The sequence below is a fragment of the Vipera berus genome (assembly GCF_964194415.1).
Source record: "Vipera berus genome assembly, chromosome: 2".
In the NCBI taxonomy this organism is placed as follows: domain Eukaryota; kingdom Metazoa; phylum Chordata; class Lepidosauria; order Squamata; family Viperidae; genus Vipera; species Vipera berus.
In genome coordinates, this window is record NC_138203.1 from 127,775,012 (window position 1) to 127,796,944 (window position 21,933).

At 40.2% G+C, this 21,933-nt stretch overlaps 1 protein-coding gene across 4 annotated transcripts in view; it reads left to right on the plus strand.

The window, feature by feature from the left end:
* The first annotated feature begins 295 nt into the window (after nucleotides 1-295).
* The window catches only part of PIN1 (peptidylprolyl cis/trans isomerase, NIMA-interacting 1), a 51,179-nt gene continuing 29,541 nt past the window's right edge, over nucleotides 296-21,933 (plus strand). For all 4 annotated transcript variants that reach the window (XR_014025225.1, XR_014025226.1, XR_014025227.1 and 1 more), the window contains exons 1-2: nucleotides 296-374; nucleotides 13,249-13,449. Coding sequence is in view for 1 of the 4 variants with exons in the window: in XM_081318494.1 (XP_081174620.1) it covers nucleotides 317-374; nucleotides 13,249-13,449 (259 nt within the window). In the remaining 3 variants the exon portion in view is untranslated. The remainder of the gene's footprint in view (nucleotides 375-13,248; nucleotides 13,450-21,933) is intronic.

Below are 21,933 nucleotides of genomic sequence, written 5' to 3' on the forward strand. Positions count from 1 at the left end.
CAACACCACCACCACCACCACGTCCTCCTCCATTTCTCCTCTACCAATAGTTTCAATGAGATTCAGATCGTGGACAGGTTAGATAGGCCTTCTCCGAGAGGGATTCCATCGTCTTTTCTTTTCTTTTTTTTTCACAAAACCCGCCAATAGGAACGAGGCTTTCCCGCCAGAGCGGCCAATGGCGGGAAGAAGCGCTGGTTGTCGCGAGAAAGGCCGCGGGTGCTCTTGAGCGCGTGCGGTGGCGGCGGCGGTGGCGGCGTTGCCAGGAGAAGTGGGCGTGGCCGGCTCTGCGCTTGCTGCCGTGAGACGAGGGAAGATGGCGGAGGAGGAGAAGCTCCCCGCGGGCTGGGAGAAGCGCATGAGCCGCAGCTCCGGTACCGCCGCGGAGGGAAGGGTTGAGGTTGGGTCTGGAGGGGTGTCCCGGGAGGTTGTTATATGTGCACGTCCCCGTCTGAAGCGACGAGAGAGGGCCTGACACACGGAGCTTGTTGCTGGGGGGGGGGGGAAAGAGGCGGAGGCGGGGTCAGTGAGGCCTTTTTTTTCTTTTTTGCCCGAGGGAGTGGCGGCCTTTTTCCTTTGGAAAAGAAGAGTTCCCGTGAAAAAGACGGTTGAAGACGGGGAGAAAAAATAAATAAATCTCTGGTCTCGAACGGAGGCGTTTGAATTTGGAGGGAATGCTTTCGGAGGGGGAATTCCGTAAGGCGGACGTGTTTGGGCGGGCTTGCATGCTTAGACGCCTGCTGCTACGGCTCCTTCGGGGAAAAAAACAACACTGCAGGCTCTTGAAAACTGGCATTATGTATATCGCTTCCCTTCCTCCCCCCTTTCCATTCTTTTTAAATCCGTTCCCATTTATCTCAGTATTCTTTCGCCCTCCTTTTTTGCTCCCTCCCCCCTTTCCCCCCCCTCCCCATAGCTATTCCTTTCTTTGATGGTGTTTTAAAACAATAAAAAATAAACTTCCAATTAATTTTACCATCGTTTTTCTTATTCGTTTCAATGAAATAAGCACCCACCCACCCCCTACCTGCCTTTAAGGGCTTTTTTTCCCCCCCATAGGCCATTTCATTAGGAATCTTGTGTTTTCAGGATTGTGTAAAGTGAAGGTAATTTGGCACCTTCCCAGTTACATTTTTGACCCGATGCTGTGAATTCAAATAGAGTGATGTGTGTGTTTCTGGGGCGGGAGAGGGGAGGAGCTGTGGTGAAAATCATGGAAGGAACTCTGATGAATCAGAGGAAGGGTTCCTCCGCTGCAGTAACCAGAATATTAGCAATGGTGGCCATTCTGAAGCATTTAGGAAACAAATCAGCAGAACCTGAAGCTATTTGTTGTACCTCTTTTCCACTACTCCCGTCCCATATATGCAAACAGTATCCAGCATTAATTCCTGAACATGGACACTCATTTATTTTAAGAAAAGAACATAATATCTTCACTCGTGAATTTGCTTAATCCCTTCTTCAAACAGCTTGATTTTATAGCAGTGAATTCCCTATGTTATGCATTTTGTAAAAGCATTTGCTTGTGGCAATTCCCTATCATTGTGTGAACTCAAATTCTAGTTTTCTAAAAAACAGAAAATGCCCCTGTTAATTTTCTCCATATTCCATCATTTTGCAAAAAAAATTAGTTACTCCTATCACCAATGTTCCTACTGCTGTTGCACGATGATTTAACTTCTTTTGAGCTCTCCACCATGATCCTTTTTGCCATTTTCATGCCTGCTCATCAGTTCGAAGGTATATAATGGGAAGATTTCACCAGATTAAATAATTTGTCTTCCACAAATTATTTTGTTACCTTGTCCTCTAGCCCGTTTAAAATGTATCTGTCCTTTGGGAGACTGATTAGTGATGCATACTAGCCATTTATTGCTAGCCTCAACTTCCTACTTAAACTATTTCTGATTAATAGGATTTATTCTCTTCTCACATACTTTATAGAAGTCCTTTGGTGAGGATGTTTTTCATGCATTTGTATGAAAGTATAAGTAACTGGCCACTCTATACATATTTTCTAAGACAAATTTGAAAAGGTTTTAAGGTAATATATTCCTTTATAGAAGTTGTGTAACTGTTTTCAGATATTTAATTCAGCCCTTGATTTTGATTTCAACCAAAGATAAACAGTTTCTGGGTCTATTATATATTTTTATATATAAAAAAGGATATTACCTTCTGAATAATGACTGATTATAACAACTACATTGCATTATGACATTTCTCCCCTGATTTTCATTCAAGGTGGAGGCAGGGTTACTGCCCATATTTTATCTTGGTAACCACTCTGCAAGAAGGTGGGCTAGGTTGAGAAATAATCATCCATTTGAGATTTTATAACTGGTATACATTGGAAGCTGGATTTCCCCAAAAGTACTATAGTTTGATCATGCTTTAGCTACAATATGCCATCCAAACACATAGTTTTTAAAAATTTTAGTATGTCTGTTAAACCTAAATGTAATTCTGTTGCATCTGTTTGATATAATTCTCCTTTTAGAAAATAAGGCTTTGTTGACTGCATTTTCTGCAATCATGGCAAATGCATTCAGCTACTCTGTAGTTTTGCTTAGTATTCTTTTCAGTCTTGTAATCTAATTGTGTAGCTATTCTGATTTTCCTCTCTCCACTTCTGATGGGTTTAGAGATACTGAAGTTTACTTGCTGATTGTTAATAAGCCAAACATTACTTGGAAAAATGCATGTTTTATAACAATTTGCTGAAAATTATTTTAATATTGCAGAAGTAGAAAAACATTGATAAAGCAAATGGTAAAACCTCTCCCCACACAGCATTAGAAAGGGTTACATGTGTGTAGTCACAGGAAAGAATAGAAAGAGGAAGGACTACAGATCAAATCAGGAAGTACAGAGGCATTTAGCCAAGCTACTTGCTCTCAGCAGGAGATATATTCTCAGAGCATTAGACAGGTTCATATTGTCCAAGGAAGAAAATTGTGCTAAGAGATGGAGGACGAAAAAGAAAAAGGTAGGATGTATTGAAGATTTGTGGAGTACAAAATATTTAAAAAAGAACTGAAGGGGTTGTCCACCCCTCTTCCCTGCCCCAATGAGTAATGACTGAATATGCAAATCAGCCTTGTAGAATGTCTATCAGTCGGAAAGAGAAACAGGAAACAGAGAGAGTTGTTATATTGGATGAGTAAAATTCTGATTGTGAACTCACATTCTGCAGCATTTTGCTGAAGGTCCTACTTAGGCTTTCTAAATCGCTTTGCTTTTTCATTTACTTTATTAAAAAGTCAAATTTGCTTTTGTTGGCATTGAGTTCTTTTTGCTCTTCTTAATTTTAGACTTCCACTTTTTAAAGGAAGTTTTTTTTGTCTCATGACTGTTCATTAACCACAGTGACATCTTCTCAAATCTATTTGCATCTCTTGTAGCCAAGTTTGCATTCATTAAATTGTTAGTAACCCTTTTTCTTTCAGAGAACTGGAAGCTTCTTTGACATGTTTAAACTAATGTACCTATTTTGAGATGGCCATTTTTGAAGTTAAATATGATTACATTGGGCTTCTACAGATTTGACTTTATTATTAAATTTCTCATGCTGCCCATCTCACTGATATAGTGACTCTTGAGTGGCATAGAATTTTTTAAATTTGATAGCAATATAGTTTACAATGAGCACCAGATCCCTGACACCACTTTGGCTAGAATTGTAAGTAGCTATTGTATAGTCAGCACGCAGTATTTTAGAAATGTCATGATTTATTTGGGACTATTTATCTCTATAATGTAGGAGGAAGATAGTACCCAGGTTCATAGGATTTCTCTAACTCTGGTTCATTTCTCTCCAACTTCTAATGGGTTGTGGGAATATTGTACAGGTCTGGGAACATGGTACATAGGCTGGTATTTTTATCTTAAAAGAAATTTGCTTTTAGGTTTGGGCTCTGTATATCTTTGAAGCATACATATACAACTGAATTACATTCTGTGTCCTTTCCTGTTTATGTGTACATTTGATATCTGAATATAATCATAACACTTCCTATTTTGCAAGGTTTCTCATATATTCATATATTTACCAAGTTTTTCTGTTTGGGTCAGAATATTTCTGGCACTATTGTATGAAAACATACATATTATGTAAATCAGGATTGCAAAATATAAGACATCGCTTCCATGACCTGCAGAGTTCATAGAATTTTTTTTAAAAGCCTCCCTTTTCCAGTTTTGGAAGGGGGTTAAAGTGGTGACCTTAAAGCCCTTCACACGTCCAAAAAACAAATTGTGTCCCATCTAGTTTAGATCATAAAACTTGACGTGCCGTGCAAACTGCCTGCAGCCTGCAAACCAATAGAAATCATGTACTCCTGCTTTTGGGTGAACCAAACTTCTTATTTTATTTTATTATTTTATTTTATCGTCATATATGCAATTATGCTATTGTATTTTCCTAAGAAATCAGAAATGAGACTTTTTTAAATCTGATTCCATAACAACTGAAATACAGTTTAACTTATTTTTTCCCCAACATCTTAACATCTTGATAGCAATAGCACTTGGACTTGCATTTGCCCTACAGTGCTTTACAGCACAGTGCTTTACAGCATTCTCGGAGCTGTTTACAATGTCAGCTTAATTGCCCCCAACAATCTGGGTCCTCATTTTAAAGACCTTGGAAGGATGGAAGTCTGAGTCAACCTTGAGCCCTCTCAGGATCGAACCCCAGTACTGCATTCTAATCACTACCACCAGGGCACCTCCCTGAGGCTATTTTACTCACACATTGAGTTTGTTTAGCTTTTCATTAACTCTCAGGATAGGAAAGATTAAGCTTCAATTATGTAATTTAGATTTCAGATTGTTACAATATCTCCATGTCATTGAGACCCCCCCCACAAGTTCTTCTCTCCTACAGTTTGCAGTAGTCAGTCTTTGCATTAGATAAAGTAAGCCATAGTGTAATCAAACACCAGTCACAAACTGGGCTGTGTTTTTGATTATTCAGTTTGATATTACTGATAATTTTTTGTCACTGTTCTTATAAATTTTTCTAGATCTCAGCTGAAAAATAGCAGATTGCTGATCATTTCCTTCAATTTACTGGATGCACTAACTAACTTTTTGTGACCGATGACAATCATGCATAAATTACCTTGTTGAAAACAGCATAGTCCCCACACCTTTGCTAGCTTCTAACCTGTTTTTCCTTTGGAGGAAGGAAAATACTTTAAAAAGCTAAATGGTGTACGCTGAGCCTTGTTATTAGGTTTGTAGCACTAATGGTTTAGCTTTTCTTTTCTTGAGTTCCATATCTTTACCAGAACTATGCAGGCACATTTGCATATTTTGCTTTCTTGTCTTTGGACTTCCTTCAGCTTCCACAATGAGGTTCCCTTATAAATGTCCCTAAATATGGTAGCATAAGAACTTGCCCAAAATGTATTAATTTATCCATGGATTAGATTCTTTTTATAATTGTAAATGTAGGAAGAAAACAAAGCTGATAATTCCTCAGTACCTTGTTGGAGCTCATTGCAGCTTCTGAAAAATGGGTGTGCTGTGCTGCCTTCAAAAACATGATGTTGCATAGGCAGGATAAAATTGTTCATTAGAACAAGTCAAAATCATTGAGAAGTTGTTGCCGATGTTCTTCTCAAGGTTTAAAGGAGAAGAAACTAAGAATGTACTCCCTTATAAAGTATTCAGGATGGATTCCGTATTTAAGTTCATTTTATTTGTATTTGTATTTTTTTTTGATTAACAGTTGGAAAATAGTGATACCTAAAGAAATAAAAATGGTCCAGAATTGTGTCAACTCTCTTCCCCATAAGTCTGAGGTGTATTTGTATATTTATCTTGTGACATCATGATAAAGTCAAGAGTCTTAGAACTTGGTTAAAAATAGAGTGATCCTGGGACATAACTTACAATCTATAAGATTCTTTTAGGGAGATAATAAGATGCAAAATTATTGGAGCAAAATGAGGTTCTTCATTCCACTTTACATGTGTGCTCCATCGTTCCATGATTTTATATGGAGACTTGGAGAGGGTAGTGATCATTAAAATAGCAGATACAGGCTCTTTGCCACCACTGGCCGTAGATAGTTGAACAAAGGACATGAGGAGCTAAGACATGTTCAGAGTTAATTTTTTTTGCACATTATAAAAGATTGCTCTTGCCTGTACGTGCAGTTACTGCTTTTTCAAAATTAACTGAAGGAATTTCAAGTTTATAAATTATAATGTCTTTCTGTAAACTCTCTTCTTTTTCAGGCAGATTGACAGTGCAAAAATACATTTGGCAAATGTATTGTAGATAATATTGCCCTGCTTTAAAATTTTTCACATATCCACAAATAATTTTGCTTTGTTGATCTTTTTAAGGAGAGTTAAGTTTGTGCTGTCCATTTGTATTAGAAAGAAGCTTTGAGTAAGGAATCAAAATACTGCACTTGGTTGTTACTGTATTTTTCATGGTATGTGTTGAGGTGAATCCTTGCTGTTACTTATTTGCAGTCAGTTCCTTCCTGCTGTTGGACTAGGTTCAGGCTGTAAAGCACATAACTGTTTTTTACTTCCATTGCTTATTTCAATATTTTTGCTTGGGCTAGAGTTAAGAGTCGAATTCTGTGTACATCTGTTTGCCATATCTTTTATTTGCTGCTAGCAAGTGACTGTGATTACCATAACCTGCTTTGCGCATAAGGACATTTGTGCTATATTTTTTTAATGAGTTACTTTTTCCAGTTAAGATTTAATACAGCTTTGCATATACATTCACAACATTTGCTAGTTCACAAAATTTTAAAGGTGGCTGGCATCAAAATGCGCATCAGTTTATGAAACAGTGGAAATTAAAAGGTAAAACGATTAAGAGTCGGGTGTGAGTGTGGACTGAATGCAAAAATGAGAGATAATAGAAATACAGTGTTTCCCCGAAAATAAGACTGGGTCTTATTTATTTATTTATTTTGCCTCCAAAAGAGGCACCAGGTCTTATTTTCAGGGGGTGTTTTTTATACTCCACTCAGGCACCGACAGCCCCACCCAGCTGGCCCACTTCTTCTGACTGAAGGAGCAGCTTCATTCTGCAGCTGCATTCCAGCCTGCATTTTGCAGTCAAGCGTTTCTGGAAGGCCTATACAGCTGAGTACCAAGCTATGGATTCAATCCATAGCTCGGTTCTTGGCTGCAGTGGCCTTCCGGAAAGGCCTGTGACTAAGAAATGCAGGCCTGGCTGCAGAAGACACCACAGAAGAAGTGGGCTAGCGAGGAGAGGCCTGGCTGCAAGGAGAGTGGGTGCGGGGCGTGTGGGGCAGCTCCACACCCCCACACCCACCCTAGCTTGATTTTTAGATGTGTGCCTCGCCCCAAAACTAGGGCTTATTTTGGGGGGTAGGGCTTATATTAGGCCCACCCCCCAAAATCAAGCTAGGGCTTATTTTCAGGGCAGGCCTTACTTTTGGCGAAACGGTATCTACATCAAGAAGTTTAGTTGTAGAAAGACAGCGAACAAGTACATGAATGGATTGTATCAACAGGGAAGTCTGAGAAAGTCATAGTTGTATGAGTTGATGAGATCCTCAAAAACAGAGTGGTGGGCTTTTAGATTAGGAAAAACATTAACTACCACTTAAATCAATTTCATTGGGGGTGTTTATAGAAGCATCTATACTGATGTTTTCAAAGTCGAGTTAGAAGAGAAGGGCATGCTATTTGTATGGTATTTTAAATTACTTAAAAGTTTTGAAATGGATTTTTGCGACCAGGTTCAAATGTTAGGGCACCAAATGGAAAATTTTACATTTAGACAATTGATGCTGTGGCTTTTCTGAGCCTCAGTTGGGCTAAGAAAGAAGTTTTGGTGTGTAAAGGTCTGTACAGACAGTCCTCAATGTATGACTGTTCATTTAACAACGGTTCAAAGTTACATCGGCCTTGGAAAAAGTGACTTATGATCTGTCCTTGAAGTTACAATTCACACACACACACACACACACACACACCCTCATTTAATCACAATTTGGGTGTTTGGCAACCGGTTCCCATTTATGACAGTAGCAGTATCTTCTTGCGGTTGCTTGATTGTGATTTCTGACCTTCCCAGCCAGCTTCTGGCAAGCAAAGTCAATTGGGGAAGCCAGATTCACTTAACAATCACACGATTCACTTAACAACCATGTTTACCATTTGTTTAATGACTATGGTAAAATTGGTTGTGAAATTGGATGTGGTCATGTGATGACTCACTTAATGGTCACTTTGCTTAAGGACCAAAATTCTGGTCCCATTTGTGGTTGTAAATTGAAGATTATCTGGAGTTCACTACAGTGTTTTTTAAAAAGCAATTAACAGTTTTTGCAGTGTCATGCTCTCCAGCCTCTTTTCCTGTTAACTAGTTTGATCTTGGAATGAATATAATTCAAACATAAAATAGTTATTTCCTAACAGTATATTCTGGAAGATGATGAGCTGTGATGATATTATTCTAGTAATCTGAACATCTGCATTCTCACTGCTTTGCAGTCTTTTCCATTTTAATATAATATGGTTTGTCCTTTGCCCAGATGTTGGTATGGGAGAGTTATCTAATCCATTATTAGCTTTTCTTCTGCATTTTATGAGCAAAGTAGTTGAAAAGTGAGAAAATAGTATAAAATCGTAATTGATGAAAGTCAGTTATTTCTCTGTGGATTTTTCTTTCTGTATTTAAAAAAAATCACTTACGTTTATCTATTTTTGACAGACAGTGATTGAAGTGAAAAGATTTAAATATTATATGCTTATTTTTATATTTTCATTCTAAACCAGGTTGTTTTTCAGATCATTTAATAAAATTGAAAAACAATTTTAGCATTTTCTGTAAATGCTGTAAATTACAACGATTAAAGTATGAGAAATATGAGAAAAAGAATATTAGTTTTTGATACCATTTTTTAAAAGTGTGTCATTTTTTTAAAGAATATCTTATAGAGAAAAACTGTTTTCTTATCCCTTTAGTGACTCAGGAGGTGTAATTGCAAAGTTTAACATTGCCTGTAATCTTGCGGAATCCTTTGGCGCCAAAATGTATCATGTAAAATTGCATATTATGTGTGTGATGTGCATATTGTGTTGAGAATTTATTCATATAGCCATTTCTTCTTCAGCAGCTGAGCTTACCATATCTCAATGATAGACATTTGATTGTTGTTGCTTACAAATCATGTCTTGGTCTAGTAATGATTTTCCAATGAAATATACCCATAATACTATTGTGATAAGCAATATTGCACTGAATGAGAAAAGGAGTAAAAGTATGCCGGAGATATTGAGCTGTAGAAATTGAATAAATAAGAAAATAAAGATAAATGCAGTACAAAAAAAGAAAAGAAACCATACCTAAAACTAGCTTACACCAATACCATTTACTATACATTTTATACCATTCTATCCTCACAAAGCATCCTTGCCTTCTACTTTGCCACTTACATGCGCTATACATTGCATTTGTTCTTCAAAGTTCTCACCTCTTATCTTTTTCAGGATTTAATCTACTCCATCCAATTGCAATTGTTTTGCACTTCTCCTTTCTCTTGACTAATTCACCCTTCCAGTATATTTTTTTCTCATTCTTTTAATACGACCAAGTTACCTCAGTGTTCCTTTTTGCTCATCTTTTTGCACTCAGTCTATAATTAATGTTCCCATGTCTTCTTCCTTTACTGCTCATGCTTCTTCAGTAGGCCATTCCATCTGCATTTTATGTTTTCATACTGAATTTTCATTTCCTTGTAAAAAGTGTCCAGAAACACATTCTTAAGTACATCCATTTATGCTTTTTTTCAGCATTCTCTTACAATAGAGAAACATACTACTCGGTACTTTTTACCAGCCTGTTCATAACTTAAATTGGCTTCATTTTCCCATCTTTTAGTAAACATTCAAACAAGCTATATAAATTCATTTTTAATCTGCTTTTTCCCTTCATGTATAACTTGCCATTGTTAGCTTAGTTTTCCTATCAAACACAACAGCCTTGGCCTTTGTTACATTATGTTTCATATTTGTGCTTCTCATTATGTCATACAGCCTAATGTTTATTGTAAATCATTTGGGTTCTTAGCCAGAGGTTTAACATCATTTGCATACAAGATACATGTGTATCTGTGTTCCCGATCAACATATCTATAGTAATACCACCACAAGAATTTATTTATTAAATTTGTGTCCTGTCCGTCTCTCTACCAAGCACCTCTGGGCAGCTTATAATGTCACAAAAAAACAATAAGAGAATTAAAACATTAAAACAGCAGATGTTAAAAGCTAAAACATTAAAATTAATGTTAAAATGGATAAAAAGAACCAGTGCATATATGGGGTTGAGGTGAAATCTTGTACTAGTCTACTATCTGCCTCCAAAATGGGATGCCCTCATTGGGCTGCAAGTCAGTTGGCAAATCTAGGTTTTCAGGCTCTTGAAAGGCCATGGGGATAGATTTCAACTTGAGAGGCGGGAATCACAGCAGAAAAGGCTCATTTCCTGGACTTCCCCCAGCTGCAATTCCTTGGCCTACAGGATCCAGAGTATGTCCCTTCTGCCAGAGCAAGTGGGGCAGGCCAATCCCATTGAGCTGAGATGGTCACTCAGATAACGTGGACTTGTGCCATAAAGTGCTTTAAAGGTAAAGAGTCTTGGTGGAGCAGTGGACTAATGCCTCCTTAAGTAACACCAGCTGCCTGCAATTAGTGCATGTTCGAGTCCCACCAGGCTCAAGGTTGACTCAGCCTTCCATCCTTCTGAGGTAGGTAAAATGAGAACCCAGATTGTTGGGGGCAATAAACTGACTTTGTAATAATGCCGCTGGGGGGGGGGGGGGCGAAAGCCCTAATAAGCAGGCATATACATAGAATGAAGGCTATTGCTAAGCACATTGATTTGTGCTTTAGATTGTAAGCCGTCCTGAGTCTTCGGAGAAGGGCGGGATATAAATGGGATTTTAAAAAAACAAAAACCAAACCTTGAATTGGACCCAGAAGCAAACCAACAACCAGTGCAATTTGTGCAACCGTAGTGTAGCATGGGCCACCCTAGTGTTCATGCATCTGTAGCTTCCAAATGCTGTTCAAGGATAGCCCCGTGTAGATTGCACTGTAGTAGTCTAAGCGTAAGATGACCAGGACACGAGTGACTAAGCTCAGAAATCGGTGTTCCATCACTGGAGATTTTTAAGAAGAGGCTAGACTTGTCTGAGATGGTATAGGTTCTCCTGCTTGAGCAGGGGGCTGGACTAGAAGACCTCCAAGGGCCCTTCCAGATTCTATTCTATTTCTATTTCTATTTCTATTCTATTCTATTCTATTCTATTCTATTCTATTCTATTCTATTCTATTCTATTCTATTCTATTCTATTCTATTCTATTCTATTCTATTCTATTCTATTCTATTCTGTACAACTGGTGCACAATTCAAAGTTGTATAAAAGTTCTTCTAGCCACAATGTGCATCTGCTCTTTGAGCAGGACTCGTGAGTTTAGGAGGACTCCCAAATTGTGCAGAGGATCTGTCTCAGGAAATGCAACCCCATCCAGAACTAAAGATGTTAAGTTATGTATCCTAAGACTCCATGTATCTAAAGCCATTCAAATTATCAGGGTTCTGCTTAAGCCTGTTGTATTACACCCAGGCCCCCACCACCTCCAGGCACCACAAGAGGGCAGCAAAAGCAAAACTTTTTGGTGTCTCCAAGATTTATTCTAAACACATTAAAGCAGTCAAAGGAATATACATGTCGTATACATTTTTAGCATTGAACTGTTTGTTAAACATTCCATTTATTATCATGTATGTTTTTTATCCATCTTTTACTGTCTTCAGCCATCAATGTTTAATTGCATACTCGCACAAAACAATTCATCAATTAAGCTTTGTTTCAAGCACTTTCTCTTAATCAAAAAACATAAGAAACTTTATTTCTCACATCCATTTCTCATGACGCGGTGAAATGGAGACATATGGTCTCCATGTCCTCTGCCTAATATAAAATTATTTACTTCACAAATTTTGCTCAGTATCATCTTTCATAACCTTCCTATCAGAATTTGGCCGAGCATCTTCCTAAGTGTATTTAATGAACTAATCTCCATAATGTTTTGCATTCACCTTTTTTTTCTTGCTGTTTTTCCACAGCCATTCTATAAGTAATCCACATTCTTATTTTAAAATTTTTGCTGTCAATATCTGCAGTCTTTATTGTTTTTAACATTCTCATAGCGTGTATGACTTTTCATTATCATTTTTCTTGGAAATTTATATTAATAGCATTTGCTTTCGTGTATTACTATCTGTCTGTAAGTTCCCTAATTCTGTTAATTTTCTTCTTAGACTTTTCTTGGATTTATAATACTTATTCCAATTCTATTATTCAGCTTATTCCTGTCATTCCTCTACAAATCTCTGAAAAACTCATTCCAGCATTGCCTTGTGCCAGTTTAGTTCCAATTCATTTTGTCAATTTTAATTACATTAACTCTGCTGGAAGCTCCTTGTATAGCCCGCTTCTAAAACCCATTTTTCCTATCAAAGTCATTCTGCATTTTCTTTTCCTCTTTCTTAGCTATATTCCCTGCTCTTTTAAATTATGTTCTATATAAGTGTCTCTCTTGTCTAGATTTCTTGCAGCAATAATTCCCTTATATCCATTTTTGCCACAATTTACGAGCCATTTATTTCCATACTATTAATGTAACTTTATATACATTTGTGACATTCTGTAATGTAACTCTTGGCATTCTGTTCCAAGCAGCTTGTATATGCTCTTTCCTTACATCCATTTCCCATGCATTCTCTTGGAAAATCAGTATGGTATCTAATGCTTTTTTTATATTGAACATTTCTGCTTTCACTGTTATTTTTTTTTTACTTTTCCCCAAATGTTTCTTTTTGATATTACAAAAACAATTTATTAAAACTTACCTGGAATATGTTATTCTTTCATACAGTTTGCACATTCAGTGAAATCACAAAATAACATAACAGTGGGGTTGTACCTGGTGCTAACTAGTTGGGGGGTATTTTTCTTGAATCACTTGGTGGCATACATTGGAGAAGTAATATATCAACCTGCTAACGTGGAAAAGAGTGAGAGTGAATTAAATCCTGGAAAGAGAAGTTGAAACTGAAGTATCATGATGGGAAGGGAGGACCATATGAAATTTATTTTAAGAAAGAACGAAGCTCTTAATGATCTGATTTGTCTTAGAACTAACATCATTCCATTTTATTTTGCAGGGCGTGTTTATTATTTCAACCACATCACAAATGCCAGCCAATGGGAGCGCCCCACTGGCAATAGCAAGAATGGTCAAGGGGAGCCAACAAAAGTGCGATGCTCACACCTCTTGGTGAAACACACTCAATCTAGGAGACCTTCATCATGGAGGGAAGATAAAATCACCCGAAGCAAGGAGGAGGCCCTGGAACTAATTAATGGCAAGTAAAAGGAAAGGAAAGTGAGAACATAACGTGCTGTAATCCTCCTTTCTGCATCAGGCCACCTAGCATTTCATGCAATTCTGTCCTTTGATATTTTTGTGGAGCCTAATGCACTATAGGGTGACAGCAAGTGGCAGAAGCTCTTTCATCACCCTTTTTGTTTTCAGTTTTATATGTTTCTGTGGGAGGCTCCCAAAATTCTACAAATTGCATATGCCCAAGAGACCATACTGATTCTGGTATGAAGGCTGATTCCAGGATCGTTATGTTGTTATGTCTAGGCCTTATAATAATGAAATACATTTTGAAATGGGAAAGATTTGTGAAAGGCTTCGTTTGCTTGGCTTCTTGCCAAAGCTACCCATTTACTCATCTGGCCTTTATAGCTCTATTACTTCATCACTCTTTGCCCAGAATCACGACTACCACAATATTTTGTGTCCTACGTAAGGTATGATAAATTAGATATGCAAAATAAATTCAATAGGAGATTACCTGAAGCTTTGGTCAGAAACATAAACTGTTCTGCACTGGTTATATTTCTAGTTATCTTTCTAACAACATCTAGGTTATTAAGATCTTTTACATCCATACACAAGATGAGGTGATAAAAATTTTCTCCTGAACAGTACCATTTCATACTGATGACGGAGAATACATACATAACACACACACAATCACTGAGGAAGAAAAATATTGTGGGAAGATATTATTTTTCTGGGATGTCCTTTTAATAAGCAGGATCATACTGGTCTGATTGGCATAACACCTCAGAAATGGATAAAGGTAGCACTGTACTGCTCAGTTGCTCCTACTTACTTTATTTTGCCAGGGGTGGGTAACTGTGGCAAGGTCATCCAGTTGTTTCTCAGTTCTCAAAACCCTTAGGACTGAGTAGCTACAGATTGATGGTAGAAATGGAAATTTGAGGCATTTGTTATGTTTTTAAAGATTTACATGTAAGATAAGTGTAAAGTAAAATCAGGCCCCAAATTGGAAAGGCTAAAAAAATTGACTTGGCTTTCTCTGGAGATGTGTGAGTGGCCAAACCCTTCCTGAAGCTGTAAGAGACCAAAATTTTGAAAAAAAAGTCCCCAGAGAAAATAAATAATAAAAACTTTGATCTAGATAAACTTTTTTGTGCCTGAATTGCACCATTTATCTCTTGCACTATTCATAAATCTAAAGCTGCAAGCTAAGGTTTGTTCTTACTCTGGCTTAATAGAGTGGACTTGTTTTTTTATTTGCTCCTGGAAGCAGGACTAATTGAACCGCATAAGCCAGCTTATCTGCTTGCTCTTAATAAGCCAGGATTCTGTGCATGCACGTAAAATGCTCAATCCTAAAATTCTTCACCTGTGGCCTGATGAAGACTTGAAGAACTGTTATCCCTATTTTATATGATTTTATGTAGTTTATCATGATTCATTTCTAAAACATGATTACCGTATATACTTGAGTATAAGCCGAATTTTTCAGCCCACTTTTTGGGCTGAAAAAATCCACTTCGGCTTATACTCCAGTGAACAAAAAAAAAGAACTTACCGAGGACTTGCGCGCGGCTGAGGCTTCGGTGCTTCCGGGATCGCGCGCACCTCTCCCAAGCCGCCGCCGTCCGGAGACCTGCCGAAGTTTGGGGAGGTTTGGGGAGGTGCGCGCGCACCTCCCCAAACCTCCCCAAACGTCGGCAGGTCTCCGGACCTCCGCGCCCTGCCTGCCTGCTTCTTTCCGCTGCCTGGCTGCCCTACGATGTAACCCGCTTCATGATAGAGTGCGACGCCTGCAAGGACTGGTTTCATGGCAGGTAACACAAAGCGGGTGGATCCGCGCTCCGCAAGCCTCTGCCGGCGGCAGGGCGCGGATCCAGCCGGCGGCAGAGGCTTGCGGAGCGCGGATCCAGTGGGGGGGAAAAGCCCTTTAGCAGGATTTGCCTGCATGCCGGCGGAGGGTGGATCCGCGCTCCGCAAGCCTCTGCCGCCGGCTGGATCTGCGCCCTGCCGCCGGCAGAGGCTTGCGGAGCGCGGATCCACCCTCCGCCGGCGGCAGAGGCTTGCGGAGCTCGGGTCCAGTGGGGGGGAAAAGCCCTTTAGCAGGATTTGCCTGCATGCCGGCGGAGGGTGGATCCGCGCTCCGCAAGCCTCTGCCGCCGGCTGGATCCGCGCCCTGCCGCCGGCAGAGGCTTGCAGAGCGCGGATCCACCCTCCGTCGGCGGCAGAGGCTTGCGGAGCGCGGATCCAGTGGGGGGGAAAAGCCCTTTAGCAGGATTTGCCTGCATGCCGGCGGAGGGTGGATCCGCGCTCCGCAAGCCTCTGCCGGCGGCTGGATCCGCGCCCTGCCGCCGGCAGAGGCTTGCGGAGCGCGGATCCAGTGGGGGGGAAAAGCCCTTTAGCAGGATTTGCCTGCATGCCGGCGGAGGGTGGATCCGCGCTCCGCAAGCCTCTGCCGGCGGCTGGATCCGCGCCCTGCCGCCGGCAGAGGCTTGCGGAGCGCGGATCCAGTGGGGGGGGGAAAGCCCTTTAGCAGGATTTGCCTGCATGCCGGCGGAGGGTGGATCCGCGCTCCGCAAGCCTCTGCCGCCGGCTGGATCCGCGCCCTGCCGCCAGCAGAGGCTTGCGGAGCGCGGATCCAGTGGGGGGGAAAAGCCCTTTAGCAGGATTTGCCTGCATGCCGGCGGAGGGTGGATCCGCGCTCCGCAAGCCTCTGCCGCCGGCTGGATCCGTGCCCTGCCGCCGGCAGAGGCTTGCGGAGCGCGGATCCAGTGGGGGGGAAAAGCCCTTTAGCAGGATTTGCCTGCATGCCGGCGGAGGGTGGATCCGCGCTAAAGGGCTTTTCCCCCCCACTGGATCCGCGCTCCGCAAGCCTCTGCCGCCGGCGGAGGCTGGAACCGCCGGCGGCAGAGGCTTGCGGAGCGCGGATCCAGCCGCCGGCGACAGAGGCTCGATCCGCCGTTCTGCAAGCCTCCGCCGCCGGTTAATACCCTGTATTCAGCTCTGGGAAGTGGGGGGAAGGGGGAGAGAGGGGGAGTTTAGGGGGAGGGGGAGCTCCACGGTGCAAAAATAAAGCCCTGCCGCTCTTCGCGTTGCTTGCCCGACTGGCTGTCACGGGACCGCACGGATCGCCTCGCTCCCACCGGCAGCTGATTCCTTCGAGTTTGGTCTCGAGCGATTTTGCATTTTCTCCAGTGCTGAAAGCCACTCGGCGGATCCCAGCCTCGGCTTATACTTGAGTCTAGAACTTTTCCCAGTTTTGGGGGGTAAAATTAGGGGTCTCGGCTTATACTCGAGTCGGCTTATACTCAAGTATATACGGATTTTGAAATCTTAAAACATTTGGGTACCTTCCATTTCCAACTATTTCTGTCTCCAATGCTGTTCAACATGGAAGTGCAGAAGATTACATTATTACCTAAAAGTGAAAAGAGCTAGGTCATAGTTTCTGTAACATTCTTCCATTCTCCCCAATTCATAAAGCTCTTTAATAGGAGAAAGAGAATATTTCCTACTGATCAAAACTGCTAAACCCTGTTCTAGAGTCCCTGGAAAGTAGAACAGTGTTAAATACAGACAACATTTGGGCTAGCAAATAAGGGAAAAGACTGACTTAATAAAATAAAAAGTGGTCCGAAACTAAACATTTTAGTATGGAGCCCTATGCTGCTCATCCATTTGGGAAAAAAATAAAAAACCAGTGGTGATTGAACTATTAGCTGCCAGATTCAGTGTCTTTATGTTGTTCTAGACCCCACATTTAGCATTTCCTTTTGTACAGCCATAGGTTTATTTGTATTTTCTTTGTAAAAAATAATGTGTATTTTTATTTTGAAAATAAAATGTGTGTTTTAAAGTCATAAGCCTTTTTTCAGCACACTTTCCTTATTTATTTCACTGAAGGGTTGTAGTAAAATAAAGCTGTGAAAACTAGCGTGGGATAATCAGATACCATAGGCCAGGTTGTCTACTGAGGTGAAATCATGTTTTATGTATTCAGCTTAATAATTTTCATTCAACATAAATGTGATTAAAATGGTTTTAAAATATTAAATCTATTTTAATGTAGAAGCAGGTGCTGGGAGACTGTTTTCCCCATGATCTTTGGCAGTTGAGGGCCTCGGGGAGGCAGGAGAGTGTCATTGTGATCTTACACATGTAGAACCATATTCTTTTCTTATTTGGGGGTTTTCTGGGGTATTTGCTTCCACGCCTGATCTGGGATGATATATCTAAGGGAGTATTAGACAAAAAAATATCTTACTATATTTGTTAGCTGGTGGAAGTTTTCCCATTATGCAGTTGAAACTTCTGGCTAACCAAAGATGGGGAAGAAACTATTTTTCACGTACCTAATATTCTTTTGGTGGTACATGCCAATCTTCCCACCTCCCTTGTATATTTCCCAATTTTTTTCATTTCATTCAGTGTTGTACATCAAAGCCAGCTCCACGTGAATAAGATGGTGACACAATTCAGCAGCACTAGGTCTTAACTAAAATTGGCCGGCTTTCTAGTTTATTTCATTGGATTAATGTACAGAAGTGACTTATTGAGAATCTTGTTTTTTTTTAAAAAAAAAAAAAAACTACAAGCAAAAGATACCCTGACTGAACTCTTTACAAATGTTCAGTCTTTCAGAGTTAAATATCCAGGACTGTTGTTCTTGAAAGAGCAAATTTCCCCAGATAAAATTGGAATTGCTTAATGCGCATCCTTACGCTGTTAGTGAAAAGATGAAACATATTATTTATATGATAATTTTATTTATTTATTTATTTTTATATTTACTTACTTATACTACACCTTGGTATTCTTTTTACTGGCGCATGTATGCCAAAGAAAATTGATACTGTACAGTGCAAATGAGTATAGAGCAAGGAATTCCTGGTTCTGTAGAAAAGAATACCTTTGTATATAGATAGGTAGAGGCAAGTCTTCTGTAAAATCTTAGAAATATGTGCTAATCAGTGTGGACAACGCTTGGCCACAAGGATGGATGGATGGACTTGTGTATTTGCTTATATATTTATATAACCAATTAATATAGCTGCACATCTCACAAACCAGGTGACTTGGGGCTGCCTACAGATTAGCTATAGTCACAGAAACATGCAGTCTGATTGTGTGGTCCCTTCTCCCTCTTAACAGTAGTTCAGTGAAATAGGGAGATGTTTACCTGAGGCATTTCTGAATGTTATCTGGATGTCCTGGACTTAAAAAATGCTTTAGCACATCTCCATTAACTCATCTTCCTAACTCTGTATAAGACTAATGGGGGAATATGGTTTCTTTTTATGTTCTTCTGTCCTTCGTGTTTTACTACATGGAAATGGCATCTGAAGAGCCATTTGTCCACTCTTACTTTGGATAATTTTTACCATAAAAATGCCAGTTAAGAAACCACTTTTACTCCATTTACTTTTTCCCACGGAAGTCAGATAACTATTGCCTGGAAAAATATGGGGATGTGCCAAAAGAAGTGGTACCAGAAATGCTTTCTGAATTCTCTCCCCTCTCTTTAGCATTGGGTTAATTTTGATACATACAGTATTGGTGAGACTTGAGAAAGAAAAGAGTATTTGTCATCTATACTGTAGTATGGTTGTGCGTTTTTGTTCAGGTGAATGATAATAACTGGCTAGTACAGGGGTCAGCAACCTGAAACAGTGAAAGAGCCACTCGGAACCGGTTCCCTCACGAAAGGAAAAACTGGGAGCCGCAAAAAATGTGTGCGCATGCGCGTACATGCGCGCATGCGCAGAACAGGGTTTGACTGAAGAGTGGAGCCAAGGCGAGATATGCACCTACCCTGCATATTTGAATTGATTAGTTGAACTTTTTTAGTCCCACTTTTTTTTTTTTTGGACTGCACATGGCAGAGGACTGGGAGCCGCAGGAGACGGCTGAAAGAGCCGCATGCAGCTCCGGAGCCGCGGGTTGCAGACCTGTGGGCTAGTACAATCTTCCTGGACATGATGTGTCTCAGATACATTGTGACAGAGGAATCATTTTGAATCCATGCCTGGACTCATTGTAGCATCCTGAAACTGAAGCACTTTGACTTTGTTGTAAAGTTGCTATAAAATTTGGATTTTCTTGAATTTCATGAGTATAAAAACAGTACAGGGTGGACATTTTTGTCAATATTTTCTTGAAACTGGGCAAGCCTGGTAACTTGAGATCACTAGAGCAGGAGCTACGAAGTCCTTTCTCTGCAAACCAAAGTCCCAGAACTACATTTTCAAATAGAAATTCTGAGACCAACTTTTTTCTGCACATTATCTTTTTCAGATAGAATATCAAGTAAATGAAAAGTTGTTGCTGCAGCAGTAACAAATGGCCTCCATCAACTGATAAGGTTATAGAGAGAGACATTTTAATCTTGTTTTATATGAGATCCAGATGTAATTCTTACATTTAAGTGTTTAAAATGTATTAAAGTATCAGTTGATAGCCCCTGAGACAAGAGTCCCATCTGATAATTTTTGTATTAGAACAATCTTCTGTGTCGCTTAAGGACAGAAGGAAAGATGTGATTAAGGGTTGTTTCATCCAACTTTTTCTGCTGCAGGATTGATAAAACCAGTTAGGAATGTATGCATTTGTCACTTTTATTATCTTCTTTATAATTCTCCAAAATATGAAACACTATGGTCAGGAGGGAAGGAAATCCATTTTCTGTCAGAACCTCCATCTGCCCTTGAAATATGCCATTTGCTGCAAAGGACTTTGCATATAATTATTTAAAACTGATATGCACTTTGACTTGCTTGATAAAGAAAGGTTGATACTGTTGACTTAGTGTTATTACCTTCTAAAATGAGCAAGTAAAATTATAAACAAAAGCAACAACAAAATCTCAAAATGTATTGCATCAATGCCCACCTCATTTGCAATCAAACAGCTGAGCTTCATTGAATTTCAGTGAAGAGAGGTATCATCTCTGATGAACATAATTATAGCTCAGAATTGTTAAATAGTTCCTTTGGGAGCCATCAGTTTGACAGGTGTATCGTCATTGCCTTTCATGTATTTGTTTAGTAAATTTTAACTGTTCGTTAAATACCATTGTGAGGCAAGGGAATTGACAGAAACTTTGTGAATGTGTTAACTAGTTTAAAGTGATTGTCCAGATTCATTTATGAGTTCACTTGCTAGATCTGTTTTGCTAGATTTGGGAGGAATGTTTGGGGTTACTCACAGTTACAATTACACAATTTAGATATGTGTGAGCAGCTGATTTAAAACCTGTGAAAGAACTCTGTTGGTATTTACCACTGGGCACAACCTGTTAGAAAACATTCACCTGTTATCTGATTGGTATAGAAACAATATGAATTACGGTTTTGAGCTTCTGAAATAACCCTTTTGGAGAGTTTTTGAAGACACTGACAGCTAGAGTAATTTGATCTCAGTATTTGATGTAAGGCATGATCCTGTGCTTACAGGCAGTCCTAAACTTATGACCAGCTGTTTTAACAACTGTTTGTAGTTACAATTGCCTTGGAAAGGTTCCTTTATGACCCATAAAGCACTGCTAGCCATCATAAAACATTGCACTGCCACCCTGCTAAAGTCACATGACCACATTTCAGGTGCTTGGAAACCTGTTCACACTTACAACAGTTCCCAAGTGCCCTGTGATCATGTGATCTTTTCTGCCGGCTGCCCCAGAAAGTCAGTGGGGAAACCAGCAGGAAAGGTTGCAAGGTTTTGCCTCCTGCCAAGACGATTCCCTGTTTTCTCTAAGGGCTGACTGAAGCAGCTGCCGGCTGAGGGCAGCTGGCATTCTTCCATAGAGTGCAAAAAATGAAGCTTAAATCATGAAGATCTAAGCTTCGTTTCTACACCCCACCAGAGGAGTTCCCATCTTTGTGTAGGGGAGAGCTCACATCTTTTTGTGCGGTACAGAAATAAAGCTTAAATCTTCATGATTTAAGCTGCTTTTCTTTACCCACCAGAGGAGTTCTGTTTTGTGCACAAAGCAAAGCTGAGCTCCTTCTCCGAGTGCAGAAACAGAAATGCTCTCCACCCCAGCACACCCGAGAAGCCTCGAGAGAATGGTAACTACTTGCAGAATTGCACAAACTGACCTCTGTAGGAAAGCTGCACCTTGCATCGGCTGGATATGAGAGGTAAGCAGAGCAATTTATGTGCGCTGTTGGGCTCTGTAGGCAGCTGAGACCTCTCAGCCTGCAGCAGTTTTGCACAAGGTGGTGGGCTGGCTGAGTCCTTCAGAGTCTGGTGGGGAGCAGTCCAAGGCCTCCAGATCCTCCCCAGCCGTCTGAGGCACACCCATGCTTCATTTAATGACCATCACAATCACATAAAGGATTCTGGCCTCAATTATAGTAGTAAGTTGAGGACTGTCTATATCATTTAACACAGAGGTCCCCAACCTTTTGGGCACCAGGGACCGGTTCCATGGAGAAAAGTTTTTCCACAGACCGGAGAGTGTAGTTGTGTGTGCTGCCTGCATCCCGCAGATGGG